Below are 17,304 nucleotides of genomic sequence, written 5' to 3'. Positions count from 1 at the left end.
ACACACAAAAAAAAAAAAAAAAAAAAAAAAAAAAAAAAGAAAGAGATAAATCCTTTCAAGTTTCCTTACCCAGATGAATAAAACAAACATCAAAAGAAATCTGTACTGGTCCCTGTAAAACTCTCGGCTGTTCTGGAGCTCTCAAGAAGGGAGGTTGAAGCAGCCCGGGGGTGCGTGGTGGTTTTGAATGGACAGAGCTCAGACAGGAAGACTCGATGCCGATTCCTGTACAAAGTTGAGGCAGAAAATGTGGAGTTAGGATTTGCTGTCCTCTGCTGGGAATTGCTGGGAAAAATTGCTATTGCGGCTTTTACACCTTCTTGAGCAGCTGAGAAAGTAACTCAGGAGAAACAGCAAAGGCTTGTTTCTGCCCTTATTAATTTGCCAGAATCTGTAGTGATTTGGCTTCCAGCTGAGTATAAGTGTGAAAGAAGAATCTTCTGACCCCTCCAATGCTGGTCTTGCTGCTCTCTGCCAGCCAAGACAGGGACACAGCTCTGCCTGCCCCAGGTCACCCCAGACTGCATCTGTTCACTAAATCTGTGCTGGGGAGAGCAGGGCTCTCCCAGCTGCATCGACTGGATCGGCTCTGGGCTGTGATTATGGCAAGGCTGTAACCAGCGTTGTCTGTGCTGTGCAGGCTGAAGCTCCACCAGCAGCTCTCCTGTGTTGGGTGCTGGGGTTAGATGCTCTGTAGGTCAGCAGCTGGGAGGACACTCTCAGATTGGGAAATCTGCCTTGAATTCTGCAGTTTGACTCCCTGGTCTGAGTCCTTCTTCTTATTTTCCTGGCTCCTCCAAAAATTTTACGCAGTGCTGTCCCCTCTGCTGACATCTGTTGAAGTCCTGGAATGGAGACAAAACTTCACTGGGAGTCCTCCTAGGACACCCTGCAGCACCTTCAGCATTTCAGCTGCCTTGTGTAGCTGTTCCTGCACTTCCTTTGCTTCTCCTGACTCAATATTTGTCAGTGCAAGGCTGGAGGGTGCAGCTGGAAGCCATGGGATCGAACATGATGATTTACAGCTCTTCTGTTCCTGTGGGAGATGGGATGGGGATTTCCAAAGCAGTGGAAACTGCTCTGGAAATTCACTGTGGGATTTGGCAGGAAAAACCTTTTTTGTCATCTGTTTGCCTCTTGGGAGGGGTCAAGGAGGTGCTGAGACACCCTTGGAAAACACCACTGAGAATCCTGAATTACAGCTGTCTGTCTGAGGACCTCCCTTCCCTCCTTGGCAATCTGAGCAAGGAGCCTCCAGAGGGAGAGGAGCTGTCATGGAATTGCTGCAAACAGCCAATGTGGCCAGCAGGAATAACACAGCATGCTGCAGCAATGGCTGCTGTAGCAGGTTTTCATCAGCTTCAGAGAATAGTCTCATTTTCAGCCAGACCTGCTCTTACACAGAAGCGAATATGTAATCAAGGATTCTGAACACAGCAGGATTAATTGCAGCAGTGTTTTCAACATGTGACATCCACTGTCTTTGTTCTAGAATACAGTGAAGGCAGCTGGCCTGCCCTAAAAGACAACAACCTCCAAGCAGATGGCAAAGCAGAAATTTCCATATCTTGATTCCCTTATCTTCATGCATTAGGGAAGGAGAAGGCAGTTAGAACTAATTCTGACCTTTAAGCATTTGTGTTTCCCTTTTCTTTCATCTCTGTTACCTCCAGCTCATTTCTGCATGTTGAAGGGAATAAAGATGAGCCCTTCATGCTTTTCTTGGTGTCCAACCTCATCCCTCAAAGAGCACAGGCTGCCAAAGCCACACAGGGTAACACCTCTGTGTGCAGAGCTCCACTGAGCTCCTCAAAGGACCTTTCTCTGCTGTCCTTCCACAGGAATCAACTCTTCTCTAGGAGATGACCTGTCGGGTTGCAGAATCTGTTAAAACATACTACTAACATCAGATTGGTTTTTTATTTGCCTGCTGCAGTTCGGCCATAGACAAGAAGACGGGGGAGAAAGTGGCCATCAAGAAGCTGTGCCGCCCGTTCCAGTCAGAGATCTTTGCCAAGAGAGCCTACAGAGAGCTGATGCTGTTGAAGCACATGCAGCATGAGAATGTGAGTGCCCATTTCTCCTCTTCCTGCTGACACAAGAGGTGTTTCCTTGATACCTGGGAGCAAGTCCTTTTTGGTGGCATCACCTGTGTTTTAATTGACATTTGGTATGTGCAGGTTGTCTCAGGGTTTACCTGTGACCTGTTTGCTGTGCCCAGGATGGAGCAGGTGTGTAATGGGTGAGCCCAGGTATTAGTAAGAGGGAAAACATTTGTGCAGCATCAGTGAGGAGTCCCTGGGTTCCTCAGATGGAATTTTCTGTGTTCACCCACGTGTGCCAATGGAGAGGTGATAAGTGCTATGTGCACAGCAAATGCTTTCCAGATTTAAATGTGGGCTTCTCTCCTTCCTCAGGTCATTGGGCTGCTTGATGTCTTCACCTCCACTGCCTCCTACCATGGGTTCCAGGACTTGTAAGTCTGGAGTTGTTTGCTCTGTGTAGACTTAACTGTTTTCCAAGACAGCTGTGTCTTAGCAGCAGCATAACAGAGAGGGTTGAGATGCAAAGGGACCAGATTAGAATCCAGGCATCCCCAAATAACGCAGAGAACCCAGAGCACCCATCAGCTCCCATGGCTGACACACCCAGAACACGTAAACAGATCCCACCCCTGCTCCCAGCTGGGACACCACAGCAGGCACAGACCAACCTGTGCAATGAGGATGTGTTACATTCCATGGTGCATCACACCTAGGGTGATCCACGTCACTGTGTGACTGCTGAGCTGAGGGGCTGCACTCAGAATGGGAGAAGTATTGTTCATCAGGCCTCAGGGCAATTAAACTTAGAATTTGAAAGATCTGTCCTTCTTTTCCTCTTGATTCTGGCTAGTCTCAATTTTTTTGGCATTTTCCCTCTGTGTTCATGGTCATGTTGGACAAGTCCTTTTTCCTTCCCCATCACTGCAGATGAGCAGTGTGTGCCTGGGTTTGTGGTTTGGCTGATGGCTGAGTGTTAGCAGCCTGCAGGACGAGCATGTGAAGGTTCTCAGAGCAGCTCCTGCAGGAAGACCATCAATTAGCAGCCTCAGCAGGCAGGTACTGAAGGAAGCTGGATGTTGTCTTCTGAGGCAGGGCTGGAGAACATTACAATGACAAATTTGGGAGCCAATGCAACTCCTTTGCTGTGTAAGACATTTCAGCTCCTGGGTGGTGAAAGGCTGTACAAAATTGAACTTCACTTGAGGTCTAAACTAATTCAGGATCCTGAAGATCCTTGTTCTTACTTGACCTCAGATACCTGATTTCAGAGAAGGAGAAAGAGCAATTTTCAGAACAGGTTGAAATTCCAACTTCTCTTAAGGATGTGCTAGTTAGCCAGGAACTGTCACAACAACTCATCTTCCTTACAGTGAGTTATACAGCCAGAAAAGCAAACCAAAGTGAGAACAAGGCTAGCCTGGTCCCCTGCATTTTTCTTCCAGACTCAGGGCCTTGTCTTACTGCCTTTTAGCTACCTGGTGATGCCATACATGCGGACAGATTTACAAAAGATCATGGGACATGAATTCAGTGATGAAAAGATCCAGTACCTGGTCTACCAAATGCTGAAAGGGCTGAAGGTAGGTGGGTCTGGAGGAGTTTAGTGACTCCCTGTGTCTCCTCTGTGTGTCACCTCTGGGCTGACCCTAACTAAACTCCCCTCCAATACTGTACAGGAGGATGTGGGGAGTTTATGGCATCCCCTCAGAACAGGTATTGGCTGTTGAACCATTCCTGTTCCAGCACACAACAATAAAATGAGTGTTTGCTTACATCAGTTGGGTATCAAAGTAATCAGCAGCCACAGGCCTTGGGATGGTTTTTCCATCTTGCTTCTTGCCCAAACCCTTAGCAAAACTCTGCACAGAGAGGGAGAGACTGGCAGCAGCAGGAGCTCCTCTGAACCCGTCATCAGGGGAGAAGACAGAGGAAATGATTTTCTATTCAGGAGCATAAGGAAGGAATGTGTTTCTGTAACTAGCTTTGAGGGAGCTGAAAGCAAACCCTGCAAACTCTGGGATGTAGAGACAGAGCTTTCCAGCTGTCCTCTCACATCCTTCACCTGGAGTCACAGCAGTGGCTTACAGGCATCAATGGGTTCACCTCAATCATCCCTCTCGCCCAGTCACTGCTACCTTGTGTTTAAATAAAGAGAGGAAGAACACACAGAAGGGTTGACTGGTATGCTAAAAACCCTGAAGTCAGTTTTGCAATTTTATGGTTTTGGGCCAAGATTATTTTTTGAACACCCAAAACAACCATGGTCTCATGTCATCTGCTGTAACCTTTATGACTTTGATAGTTTGAAGCTGTTGCACTTGCTCTGAGGAGCTATTGCTTCATCCCTCCTCTTCTCCTCTATGCATCTTCTTTAGACTGGCAATATCATTGTAAATACTGACAGTAATTTGGGGCAGAAATTTCTCTTTCAAACTGCTGCCCTAGGGACCAGGGACCTGTAGAAGGCTGCAGAAGTTTGTTCTCAGCAAGTTCTTGTTTATAGCTCTCATTTCTCTGCTGGAGAACAGAAAATTTTGTCTGCTGGTGATCACATTGTGGCTCCTCTTTTTATTGCAGTATATTCATTCAGCTGGCATTGTCCACAGGGTAAGTTCATGTGTGTTCTTATTCTGATTTTTGTCTGAGAAACACAGTATAGTCATAAAGTTAATAAATTCCTAGCCATCATTTCACTAATAGCATTGTCTGCTCTATTTTCCATCCTGTCTGCTCTATTTTTCATCCTACATCCCATATATGTTTGGATTTGCTAATTTGTGTAGCATTTTGAGAAAATGCTGTGTCTTCTGATGAACTGAGAAGCATTTTATGATGCTTTTTGAATTAAAACGGTTTCAGAAAAGAATAAAATAGTAATCTAATGCTGTTCAGTATAGCAGGCATGGTGTTTATTCAGTCATTTGCTGCATTGATACTGAACCTAGGGTGTTATGCGACCCCATCAAAGGCAAGCAGAGGTTCAACTGAGAATTGTGTTGATGCATTGCAGCTTGAATCATCCAATTTTTCTGCTCCTGTCTGTTGTAGGACCTAAAGCCAAGTAACCTGGCTGTGAATGAAGACTGCCAGCTGAAGGTAGGTGGCAAAGCAGCACTTTGCAGCACATCAGCTCCTGGAGGAACTGCTCTGCCAGCAGGAAATTGGCACTGTCATGTTTCCTCCTTCCCCCTGAGCCACCATTCCAGGCGTTGTGTTCCTTGGCGGCTGCAGCAGTGGGAAATACTCCCCTGCTGATGTCACTTGCTGAATCAGGACACAAGACCTCAAATGAGCCTTCTGTCACTGTAATCCCCACGGATGGCAATGTGTAATGACTTCCTAGAGAAATTCAGCACTGCTGAGCAATGCTTGAGCAGGTGAATGATCCCTGAAGGGTAACTGGATTCAGCTGCAGTTGCCCTTTGGTTCTTATGGACATTGTGGTTGTGATTCCAGACAAAGTCATTTTCAGGATTGCTCTGAAGGGTTTGCTTGCTGCTGGCTGGTGTGGCGCTCTAGCATGCATTTTCTGTAATGTATATTTCAGGGAGTGGCTCTGCTGCCCATAAAGATTGGGTCAAGCTTGTTCATCTGCAGCATTGAGGGAGAGGCCATGCTGTGTCACCTGCAAGGTGCTCTTATAGGAAAGGGTGAGCTGTAGTGACCTGGGAGCACGCCTTCACCACCAGGTCACAGACCAACTCCAATAAAGCACACTGACTCAAAACTTAAGTTCAAGAAAGGCAGAGACCGTCCAGGGAGCACAAAGCACTGATCCTTTAGCAGGGTCTTCTCATGACAACAGGTTTTGCAGCTGGCTTGCAATTTACAGTGGAATTAAGACATATTAATTCTTTGAACCATCCCATGGGTGTCTGTGGTTTAGCTTTGTTATTATCTGATTGGAGCTACTCCATTTTCTCTTAGAAGTAGAGTCTCACTTGCCCATAGGATTTCTCTTTTATCTCCTACCTTCCCTTCTCCTTATTCTTCTTTTGGCACTGCAGATCTTGGATTTTGGCTTGGCCAGACAGGCTGATGCTGAGATGACTGGCTACGTGGTCACACGGTGGTACAGAGCCCCAGAAGTCATCCTGAACTGGATGCATTACAACCACACAGGTGAGCAGCCCTGCCCCAGCATGTGACTCCCTGGTGATGAGCTGGGGGATCCTGCTGGCTCAAATCTCACAGAACTGTCCAGTTGTTTTTCCTCTTTTTTTGTCAGTGTTCCCTGGAGCAGAGCAGGTCCCAGAGGTATTGCACAACTCCCAGTGCTGCTGCTTGCAGGAAATGATGAAAGCAGAGATTTTAGCAGCATAGAAAAAACAGAGGAATGGGGGAGGGAATGAAATTTAAATCAGTGCTTGCTGCAAGCAACAGCAAAAGTGACAGCCCCAGCAACCACTGCTGCCTTTTAAATGACTTTTTAAAATTTTATTTTCTTCCTTTTTCCTTCTTTTTCTCTCTGAACAGTGGATATCTGGTCTATTGGCTGTATCATGGCAGAAATGCTGACTGGGAAAACACTCTTTAAAGGAAAAGACTGTATCCTTTCAAGCTGATCCTTTTGCCTCAGCAGAGTAATAATTCTTAGTGTGTGTGTGGAAGGGTTTTTATGAATGATGCTACAGAGGAAAACAGGTGTCAGTCTGGTTTATCAGGAGGTAATCACAAAGACCAGTCTTTTTGGGGAGGAAACCAGAAGGGGACATCAGAAATACACCTCTGTGGTGGCATGGTTCTTCATCAGCTGTTCAAACTTCTGCGGCCACAGCTCCATTCCCAAAGCTTTGCATATCCTTCCAAGCCCATGGATGTGTGTCCTGGCATAGTTGTGCCAGGAAAATGATCTATTGATGGAAATGCCATTTCAGGAAGAAGGGCTTAGAGCTCTTTTTGCCAGTCTAATGAATCTCTACTTGTGTGACTGTGGTGGGTTTGTATCATGAGCTAATCGTACACTTCTCGCAGGCTGAGCTGGGGTGGGGGTTTGCTCCTCAAAGGCTGATCTTTAACACAGCTTGCCAGACCTGGATCAACTGACCCAGATCCTGAAAGTAACAGGGCATCCAGGAGAGGACTTCTTGGAGAAGCTGGAGGACAAAGCGGTAAGGAAGTTCCTGTGGCAGAGGTGTCAGGGGAAGAGCTTGACTTGTGTTTGGCATGGGAGAGGTGCTGCCTCCACAGCAGCAGGGAAGTGTAGCAGCAGCCTTTCCCCCTGGAAAGGGAAGCATTTCTCTGTGCTGGTGGCACATCTGATGGACGCGGTGCTGTGTTGGGAATGGCTGTGTTTGGCAGGGACTCCCACATGAGGTGCCTGATGCCCCAGCAAACCAATTTTCTCTGTTCTGCTTGGCTCCTAAAACATAAGTATTTTTCTGTCTTGACCGATAAAAACAGTTCCTTGTAAACTGTTTGCTGAAATGGGACATATTTGGGATGCTTTGCTCTTTTCTTCATTTGCTTTTGCTCATCAGAGCCATGAGACGGAGAGCTGTATTCCACACCTGTCCACGTGCAGTAACTGTGCTCTCCTTGCTCTTTCAGGCGAAGAGTTATATCAAGTCCCTTCCTAAAATCCCCAAGAAGGATTTGTCTGTGCTTTTTCCTAAAGCAAATCCTCAGGGTAAGTAATCTCCAGCATTTCTCATGAGTTTTCACAGTTGGAAGGGAGGCAAGCTGACTGCCACGGACCCAACTTTATTTCTCCTTCTCATAATTTTTTGCTACTTTTTTCCCTTGCAATTTGTGCCCCTGCCTTTCCTCAGGAAAGTATCAGTTAAAAGCAGAATTATCTTTTATTGGCATTACAATGGCTATGTTCTGCTGTTCTTGGCCATTTACTACTTTTTTTTTTTATTATTATTTTTAACTACAGTGTAGAAACTGTTCATTGAATACCTGGATCTAGCAATATTTAACAGACAGCTGATGTGAAATTTTCAGGGTAAGAATTAGTCTCTTAGAAAGAGCTCTCTTCCCACATAGGTTAGTGGTGAGAGCAAGCAAAACTCTTCTAGAAACTGAATGAAAGAAAGTCTTAAAATGATAAAACCAAGTGGGAATGGGACTGACAGACAAGTCAGCATCTGAGTTTCCTGCCCTCCTCTCTACCAGGGATGTATAGGTTTCTATGTTTTTATACAGATTACTCATGTTAAGACTCCTTTGAGATTCAGGTCTCTGAATGAAAGCAAATGATTAAAATTGAAAAATATCTTGAGGTTACTGGCTTACTCCTCATGTCTCTGCAGCCCAATCTGTGCAGCAAGGCTTATTCAGGTCTAATTTGGTATTTCTGCACAATTTAACTTGTGTTAGTAAGAGCTTCCCTGAGGCTGTTGTTGGGCAGACTTTGCATCCCCACTGATGGGAGCTCCTTGCTGCCTTGGCCAGGTTGAGGATTCTCTTCACTGCTCAGGTCTGGAGATGAAACACTGGAAATACCAGTGCCACTCCTGCAGGGTTCAAGCACAGGGTGCTTGTGCTCCCCTGCACCTTGCCTAGCCTTGTTCCCATCCTCTACAGCTGTGGACCTGCTGGACAAGATGTTGCAGCTGGATGTGGAAAAGCGCCTTACGGCAACACAGGCCTTGGCTCACCCCTACTTCGACCAGTTCCGAGATATCGAGGAGGAGACAGAGGCACAACACTCCTATGATGATTCTCTGGAACATGAAAAGCTTTCAATAGAGGAGTGGAAAAGTAAGAAGTTGATTTTCTTTGAGGTTCCTGTCTAGCATGGGACTTCCCTACCCCTCTTTCTTTCCTGTACAGATGCTGAGTAAAGCTGTGATTGCCTGCTGATGCCTCATGGTAGTGCAGAGATCTCTTGCTTTCATCAAAAGATCCCTCCAGCTCTTCAGACAGACTTTTCTTTCTCCTTTGTCTCTTTCAGCTGCCACTAAATGCCTTTTTCTGCACATCCAACACTCCAACTTTTATTTGTGTCCTCTAAAATCACACATTAATGGTTATTTTGTTCTGCTTTTCAAGAGCACATTTACAAGGAGATCTTGACCTTCAGTCCCATTGCACGGAAGGATTCAAAGAAGAGAAGTGGGATGTCATTATAGCAATGGGTGCAGCTGTGGATGGGATTCAGTTCTCCTTGATGACATCAGATTCATTCCACACTGCGTTGCTGGTGGCCAACTTTTGGCCTGTGGGACCTCTCTCTATGTGCCAACACAAGGATGACACTGTGCTGTGGGCATTGGACTTTGTTCTATAAAGGGGAAACACCCCAGACAATTTTCAACATAAAAGACAAATTTGAGAGAATTTTACATGGTGTTTCCTTTTTTTTCCCCCCTATATTTGTCCACTTGAGAGAGGATGGGTTTCATTCTCATTAGTCTTTTCAAGCACAGAGTTGAATACATTAATTATGGATGAGGTAACAAAAAAAGGTAAAATTGGCTGGGAGTCCTAAGCAGAAGGATCAGAAATACTGAATTTCAGCATAACAAGACCTTAACTGATTTCACTCTGGCTGTGTCCTGCTTCCCTAAGCAGTCACAAAGCACCCAGTAGAGCAAGGCTGCTGGAATGGTGTCAGCTCCAGGGCACCAGGGGATCACCCTGTGTTCAGAGCAGCGATAAACTCATCCTCTCATCCTATACACACAGTTCTGCTCAGATGCTTCCTCTCCAAAGAGCCACTGCCTCTTTTCTTATTTTTCCCCTGATTATTTCATCCCTGGGTTTTGATCAGTGCTGTCTCCTCCTCACTGCCAGCAGCAAACAAAGCCTGGGAATTAGAGGCCACTTCCTACGGACTGGGAGTCCCAAGCAGCTGCACAAGTTACTATGAATATGGATCTGCAGGACGTTTTCTAGCCTGCGCTGAAACTGGAGGATCGGCAGATCCACAGCTTACCAATACAGTCACTTGATAGTGCAGGCACAGCTGCTCGTTGTGATAACACCTTTGGACTGCAACACCTTCCCTAGGGTGATCAGGCAAATTCAGCCAATCATTCCAAAGTCCATCCCAAGGGATATGTGCCAAGAGCCAAGGGCCTTCTCTGTATCAGAGCTCATACCACAGAGTCCCCAGGACTGGAGAAAAGTATTGAGAAGGTATTTGACCTCAGTAATACATACAGAATTCTCAACTCCCCCTCTCTTCTATAGCTGCTGACTTGGTTTGGTTTGGTTTAGCCAGGCTGTTTGTTTTCAGTACTCTCTAATTTTCTTCTTAAGTAATTTTCAGTTTTGCTGTAGAGACCACAAGTAAGGAAAAACTGCAACATTTCCAGAATTTTCTGGTCTCTCTTCACTGGTAACTGGGCAGTGATGTCATGTTGCTTGGCTGCCTCCCTGTTGCAGCTCATGGCATGCAGCACTGGGGATAACCCTGCAGTGACTGCAGCTTTTTGATAGGATGGTGTTGATGTTTGCCTGCTGTAGCTGCACAGATGGTCCATGATGATAAGATAAGGTTTCTCTTGGCTTGCATCTGTCTGGGTCATGTACAAGGCCTTTGCTTCACTCCTCTCTTAGGTAGGGGAAGTGAGCACAGAGCTGTTGTGGTGTGTCCTCAATTCCCTGGAAATTAAATGTTTTCTTATGCAGCACTCTTTTGTGAAGAGTGCTAGGGAGATGCAGTAATGTTCTGCTGCCTCTGTCCTGAAAAACACAGCTTGATGAGTTTAGGCTTCATCCTTTCCTCTTGCTAAGGAACAACCTTAATCTTCCTTGAATGGCAGAAGGCAGTTCTAGCTGCATCTGTCAAACTGCAGCTGGAATACTGTGCTTTTGAATCTGACCTGGCTGCCATGTGCATAATCTTGAACAGAGGTTGGAGAGAAGCCCTCTGCAGCTGCCATCGACATCTCAGAGAGCTGCAGATGTTTAGAGCTGCCTGTGCCAGGGTAAAATGAGGCTTGGTGCTTTGCAGCAGAGGGTCACTGTCCAGGTGAGTGTTTGTGAGTGCACAGGGAGATGTTTCAGGGCTGTGGGTGAAGCCCTCCTGACTACATGCAACCCTGGACATGGAGAGGCAAAGAAGTCTTAAAAGCTCTGTCTCGTATAAATGTAAGTACCTCTATGGTGACCTTTAAAGTAGAGATCTTTCTTTCAGAAAGTCATCTCTAAAGTCAAAGTCATCTGCTAGGGCAAAGAACCCATCCAGACAGAACTCATGAACCACAGTAAATGGGAACGTAGGGTATTTCTTAATCATTTTGCCCTCCTTCAAAAGGGGATAGGTAAACCTGAAGAGTCTTCTGTCTCAATAATGATGGCTGAGGGAGAAAACATCTTCACAATAAAGGAATGTACTGAGCAGTCTGCTGGTAGTTGAAAAGGGACTTGGATAGTTGTAGAAATAATTTAAAATGTCCTTTGGGAATTGTCTGTCTGAGCAGAGGACAAACATGAAGAGGCACTGGGGACATGTGATACAAATAGGTGTGAGAAGAACAATTGTGAGCATAACCAAGTAGGGTACACAGATTCTGCAAACATCAGTCTCACTTGTTTTAGGGATTGCACATAATCTTCAGCATCAGTCTTTCTGCTGAGTATACAGCCAGTTTCAGGGAGTGGGTTTCTCGGTAGGTTTACACTTACCCTGAATGCTCTGAAATTGCAAGAGCAATCCCAACAGCTGCTGTGTGGGCTCCATGCTCTGGTTTCATTCATTCACCCACCAAACCCGTACAGTGACAGAACACTCTGCAAAAGGATTACCCAATACCCCAACAAATATGGGGAGCAGGTGCTCTGTAAGTTCAGGAACCCTGGAGGTGTATGTATATTTGGTTTTTTGTGGTATGTATAATCCAAGAACTCAAAATAGACAGTAGAAAATGTAGCAGGTTGGTAGTGGAAAGAGTATCTGTACATACCAACCATCCCAGTGCTCCTACAGCATCTGAGGACACGTTTCAATGAACAGCAATGAGCTGCCAGAAGGGGGAGGTGGGGAGAAATTCTATTGACATTTCCTGAAAGGAATTTGAAAATCACCTGCTTGACAGAGCCAGTGACTCAGGCCAAGGCTGGAATCCTTCAAAATCAGCACCAGAACCGAGAGGGGGTGTGTGACCCTGACAGACACTGTGAGTCAAAGCAGAAATTACCTCATGCAGAGGTGCACGCAGTGCCCGGTCGATGACTCACACTGACACATCATTCATGGACATTCCTTTCATTACAAGTATAATTTACATTCTTAAAAACACAAAACCAAGTGATAAAAATCCCTCAGCCATTAAGTGGTCCAAAATTCCATAAATCAGGCCAGCCAAAAATATGTTTTACTGTTTGTATTAAGTTTCTATTATATAAATTTACACAGATATATTTATGGCATTTTTGTGCCTGTCTCAGATAACTTACAGATGTCTAACCTGGAATACTATTTACTTGCTATTCTTACATTAATTTCTGACTTCTAAACATCTTTCTTTAATTTGGAAAATAAAGCCTTCAGAAACAATCTTTCTCTGTAAGTTTGACAGTTAATTAGGTATGTGAAGTTGCAACTTTATGGGGCCTATTTGTTAGGTGTACATGTAAATGGGAAAGAAAAAGAAGATGAAGGAAGAATTATTTTATTTTCTTAAGAGATGCCACAGAACCAGAGGATTTTTAAAGACAGATAATAGTAGCTGTGTTTTGGATACCACCTAGAAACCTTTCAGTGCATAATTTTGAAAATTTCCACAGCCACTTAGCAAATTACTTATTTTATCCTGTAGGAAAAAGACATGTTATCTGTTTTTATATTTAACATTTTCACATTCTAGGTAGCAGATAAACAAATAATGTTAATATTTTAAGTATGTGACAATGGAAAGAGGAAAAACATAGAAAATTATAAACACATCTGAGAACTCTAGTGAGATTCTGTACAAAGGATGGTAATACCTTTTCATATTCCCATGTCTTGCTGTTGCCTGAGCAACCAGGGAAAGCGTTCCTAATCCTCTGCATTTTTCCTGTATCATGGGTCAGCAGTGTTGGCTGGAAACGTGATTATGGCTGTTTTTCTATTTCAGCTGAAAGAAACAAGACATGAAAGATTGAATGAAGACCAGAATAGCCACTAGTAATTTGCTTTCCCCCCAGAAAGGATGGACACTCGCTGCACTAATTGTACTTATCATGGAATCATTCAGGTTGGAAAAGGTCATTAAGATCGAGTCCAAATCTACACTGGAAACATCAGAATTTCCAGGTGAATGCAGTTTAGGGGATGTTTTGCCTGATTTCTCTTTACAAGGCCATTTTCTGAGCCCATGAGCTTACACAGCTTTTAATGATGATGTTCAGCTGGTGCTGGCTCACAGCTGATTCAGTCAGCTCTCCTTTATTGTCGGAATGTACTCCATTAAATAGTACTGAAGGGTTAGTATATTTGCAACCCTCATTGATTTGCTGTTACATGAAAGTCAGTTAACTTCTTTTAGCCAAGTTTGCCTGGAAAACTAAATATCCTCCTGCCACAAACCATTCTTTCAGATCTGTCTTCAGAACACTTCGACAGAAAAAAATGTTTTAAAATTAGAGAACATTGAAATTAAAAACATAAGAACCACTGAGGAGATAGTGCTGGGTGCTTGTGTGACCTCTCTGATGTTAGTGAGGCTGAAGAGTGTTATAAATATATGTATAAAATTCCAGTGAAAATACATGGCAGCTGAGGCTTATGACTTTTGAGATATCAGGGTTTAACCTTTAATGCACAAAGGACCTGTATAGCAATTGCTCTAATTTTGGCAATTCTGAAGAAAACAGCAGCAGAACAGCCAAAAAGAGATACAAATATAAGTCAGTTTTGAAGCTTCATAAATCAAAGAAAAAGGTCATCTCTCAATTTTAAATGATACTTCGCTTCCCTTTTAAAGTATGTATTATATACTTGAATAAACATGAAGAAAACTGTAATATGAATGAGGGTGCCCAACTCTGTTTGAGGTATCCTGGCTATTGCTTTCATTTGAAGCAACTAATTTTGCACTTGCACCCTTTAAAAACTGGGACAGCAACTAAATTGAATTAAGCTGTGCCTCTGGGAGTTGAGAGAAGTTCAGAACTTTCTTTTCAAATAACACGTTAGTTCCACGGCTTTGATATAAAGTGAAATTATGTATAACTTGTTTTGATGTTGTAACACATGGCCCTCAGTCATCAGAGATGTCTGGACATCTCTGTGCACAAGTCATCCCCAGTGTTCTTAATAGTGAACCTAATGTAATTATAATAAACTAATTCCAGTGCAAATTTAAGAGTATAAAATTTCAAAACTAAGGTAAAAAATTAAAGAGCTTGCAAAAGCTGGTCATATTAAAAGATAATAAAAAAAAGTCAAGTAAAACCCAGTTAAAATTCCACTTCAAGAAGAAAAACCATGGAATGTCCTGGGCTGGAAGAGATTTAACATCTGTTTGCAGTCTCCTGCTGTGGGACACCTTTCACTAGAGCAGGTTACTCCATCCAACCTAGCCTTGGACAATTCCAGGAATGTGGCAGCCACCAGCTTCCCTGGACAACCTGCTTCAGTGCCTCACGAGCATCACAGAGAAGAATTTTTTTCCCATTACTCAATCTAAACCTCCTCTTAGTTTGAAACCATTCCCCCTTTCCCTGTCCCTCCATGCTCTTATAAAAAGTCTCTCTTCATCCTTACTGTAGGCTCCTTTCAGGTACTCAAGGGCTGCAATTAGGTAACCCCAAAGCTTCTCTTTTCCAGGCTGAAGAAACCCAGTCCTCTCAGCCTTTGAAGACACTAATCAATTATTGAAATTATTTTATATACTGTTTAACCAGGTTGTTTTAGGGTTTGTTTTATCCTTTGTGGCTAGGACCATACTGTTATACAGCTGTTCTTTTGAGGGCGAGATCCTTTGTAAATCAGTGAGTGTATTGGGAATTTATTTCTAAATCCTTGATATTTTTCATGCAAAAAAAAAAAAAAAAAGACTAGTTTTTTTTATTTTCAAGTTTTGATATGTAAGTAGTAGACCTGTAAAAAAGTATATACCATATATACACAGTAAATACTTCAAAGGGATATGTAAAGACTGTTCAGCAGTAAGTCACATCTTTCTCTTTGCATTTCAAGCTGCAACAGCTCTGGTCCAACCTGAGTACTTTGCAAAACAGACTGTCACAGACTAGCTGCTCTTGGATTCCATGGTTAACATACGTTAAGAGACAAAAGATCTCCAGTTGGACTGTAAATGAGGGAAAACAACATTCTTTGCTTCCTTCTAAAACAGTTAATTCTATAAATTCAGATGGTGATATTATGCAATACTCTGCGCAGAGTGGGAGGTGGAACGCACATATGCTCAAGTATGTGGCATGCTCTATAAAAAGTAAGTGTGGGAGCCTCTGCAATTCCTATCTAAATTCTTATCTCAGTTGCTAACTTAACTTCTTCCTTGTTCAATCCCCTCAGTCCCTCTCTTGCTTGTCCCTCCAGCCTGTCACACCTCTGCATGTGAAAAGGCCATCTGAAATATTACTCTACAAAATAAATACGGGCTCTCGCTATTTACATTGTTTGTTTGATGTTGCTTGTAGACTAACTGTGGCAGGCAAAGGTTCTCTGGGAGTGTGGCCGGGTTGGACTCTGGCACCCGACCATGCTTCAGGGTGTTTCCTGGGACCCCACGCCCCCTGCAAAAAAAAGTGGGCTGCAAAATCAAGGCACCCCAAACAAGCCAGGGACAAAAATCCCACTTAATTTCCCGTGGCCTGCCGGGGGAGGTACCACTCACAGCCAGTACATCTACACCCGAGCTCCCAAACCCCAACCCCGCGGATGATGCGGGGGGCAGGCGAGGCACAGGGCGAGCCCGCTCCGGCCTCCGGGAGGCCGCGGCTCCCCGGTGCTGCCTGGTCAGCCACGGAGGGGGAGAGCACCGGCAGCGGCGACCCCCGCCCAAGCCGCGGGCAGCGCGGAGGGACCCCCCGGCAGCGGCCGGGGGCCTCCCGCTCGGCGCGGCCCGGGTGTGGGAAGGCACCGGGGAGGGGCGGGCGGTGCCTGCCCGCGGGGGGAGCGGAGCGCGGAGCCCCCTCCCCCGCTGGCCGCTGGCTGCCGCCTCTCCCCGCCGCTCGGCCGGCCCGCGCCGCCACCGCCGCCGCCTCCATCTTGAGCGTGTGTCCCCTGCTCCCCCCCACCCCGCCTCCACAGCACCGAGAGCGTCGGGGGCGCTGGAGCCCCGGGGGGGAGCGGGGGGGAGGTGAGGGTGGTGGGGGGCGAAGCGGCACCGGGGCCGGAGCGGCAGCGGCGGGAGAAGCGGCGGCGGCGGCGGCGGCGGCAATGAGGAGGCGGCGCTGAGGAGGCGGCAGGAGCCGGAGCGGACGGAGCCGACATCTTGTGCCCTCCCCTCCCGCCGCCGGCTGGGTGAGCCCGTCCGCCCCAGGGGGGAGGGGAGGGGGAGGCGGAGAGAATTTAAAAAAAAAAAAAAAAAAAAAAAGGAAAAGAGAAAAAAAAAAAGGAAAAGAGAAACAAAAACAAAAATTTCCCCCCAAAAGGAGGCGGCGGCAACGGTGGAGAAGCCGCGGCAGCGGCGCGCCGAGCCGGCCAGGTAAAGCTCTGCGCGGGAGGCCGCGACACCGTTCCCTCAGGGGTCTCTCCTCCCTCACACACCCCCGCGCCGGGGTCGCGGGAAGGTGACCGGGCGGGCGGGAAGGAGCTGGGGGAGGCCGGTGCGCCGCAGCCTGCGGGCCTCTCCCGCGTCCCTGCTCCGTCTCCGTGCGGCGAGAGCGGCCCGCGATCCCTCGCCGAGGAGGGGGCAGCGGCGGAGAGCGCCCGGGGCCGGGGAACGGGCAGCGCCGTGTCAGCCGGGCCCCCCCATTGCCGCCATCTTGGCCCCCCCTTCTTCGCGGCGCGGCGGGGGCGCCGCCCACCTTCTCCCACGCGATTGGCCCAGGCGGGGCCGAGCGTACCCGCCGTTAGCCCCGCGGAGGCTCGCGTTGCGATTGGTGCTGGCGCTGTGATGGACGGCGGCGGCAGCCAATGGCCTTGCAGCCCTGCTGCGCTCGCGCTGCCCGCTCCCTGTCTCTGGAGGCTGTGGCTGTTCCGTGGGGAGACGCGGCCGCGGCTCGGTCCCGCGGGTTCATCGCCTTCTCCTCCCCCCGGGACGGTTTCGTTCCTGTCCGGGTCCCTGCCGTGCCTTGGCTCGCAGCGCTGGCTGCTACTGGAGTTCCCTTCAGGGAGCCCTCGGTGCGCGGGGTAGCTCCTGAGAGGAGCTCCCGACAGTGCCTGACAGCTGAGGGCATGTCACCGTTC

At 46.6% G+C, this 17,304-nt stretch overlaps 2 protein-coding genes and 1 long non-coding RNA gene across 9 annotated transcripts in view; 2 read left to right on the top strand and 1 right to left on the bottom strand.

The window, feature by feature from the left end:
* Nucleotides 1-15,560, top strand: part of MAPK13 (mitogen-activated protein kinase 13) — a 16,870-nt gene extending 1,310 nt beyond the window's left edge. Inside the window, exons 2-12 of the mRNA XM_021536016.4 lie at nt 1,937-2,066; nt 2,418-2,476; nt 3,517-3,625; nt 4,623-4,652; nt 5,094-5,141; nt 6,053-6,167; nt 6,522-6,593; nt 7,077-7,156; nt 7,596-7,674; nt 8,577-8,753; nt 9,045-15,560. Of these exons, the coding sequence (XP_021391691.1) occupies nt 1,937-2,066; nt 2,418-2,476; nt 3,517-3,625; nt 4,623-4,652; nt 5,094-5,141; nt 6,053-6,167; nt 6,522-6,593; nt 7,077-7,156; nt 7,596-7,674; nt 8,577-8,753; nt 9,045-9,124 (979 nt within the window). The 3' untranslated portion in view covers nt 9,125-15,560. The remainder of the gene's footprint in view (nt 1-1,936; nt 2,067-2,417; nt 2,477-3,516; nt 3,626-4,622; nt 4,653-5,093; nt 5,142-6,052; nt 6,168-6,521; nt 6,594-7,076; nt 7,157-7,595; nt 7,675-8,576; nt 8,754-9,044) is intronic.
* LOC110473467 (uncharacterized) overlaps nt 1-17,100 on the bottom strand; it is a 20,229-nt gene extending 3,129 nt beyond the window's left edge. The window contains exons 1-3 of one of the 5 annotated variants that reach the window (XR_014950142.1): nt 16,962-17,100; nt 15,566-15,686; nt 70-13,060 (exon numbers count right to left, since the gene is read on the bottom strand). This is a non-coding gene — a long non-coding RNA (uncharacterized LOC110473467). The other 4 variants (XR_014950143.1, XR_014950140.1, XR_014950141.1 and 1 more) reach the window with 4 other exon arrangements.
* Nucleotides 10,835-17,304, top strand: part of BRPF3 (bromodomain and PHD finger containing 3) — a 22,831-nt gene continuing 16,361 nt past the window's right edge. Inside the window, exons 1-2 of one of the 3 annotated variants that reach the window (XM_077789087.2) lie at nt 16,285-16,416; nt 16,548-16,600. Coding sequence is in view for 1 of the 3 variants with exons in the window: in XM_085561102.1 (XP_085417228.1) it covers nt 10,933-10,971 (39 nt within the window). In the remaining 2 variants the exon portion in view is untranslated. Of the gene's footprint in view, nt 10,972-16,277; nt 16,417-16,547; nt 16,601-17,304 lie in introns of those variants that run through there. The other 2 variants (XM_085561102.1, XM_085561104.1) reach the window with 2 other exon arrangements.

The sequence above is a fragment of the Lonchura striata genome, chromosome 26 (genome assembly GCF_050655825.1).
Source record: "Lonchura striata isolate lonStrDom1 chromosome 26, ASM5065582v1, whole genome shotgun sequence".
Taxonomy (NCBI): domain Eukaryota; kingdom Metazoa; phylum Chordata; class Aves; order Passeriformes; family Estrildidae; genus Lonchura; species Lonchura striata.
This window is presented reverse-complemented; position numbering and strand designations above follow the sequence as displayed.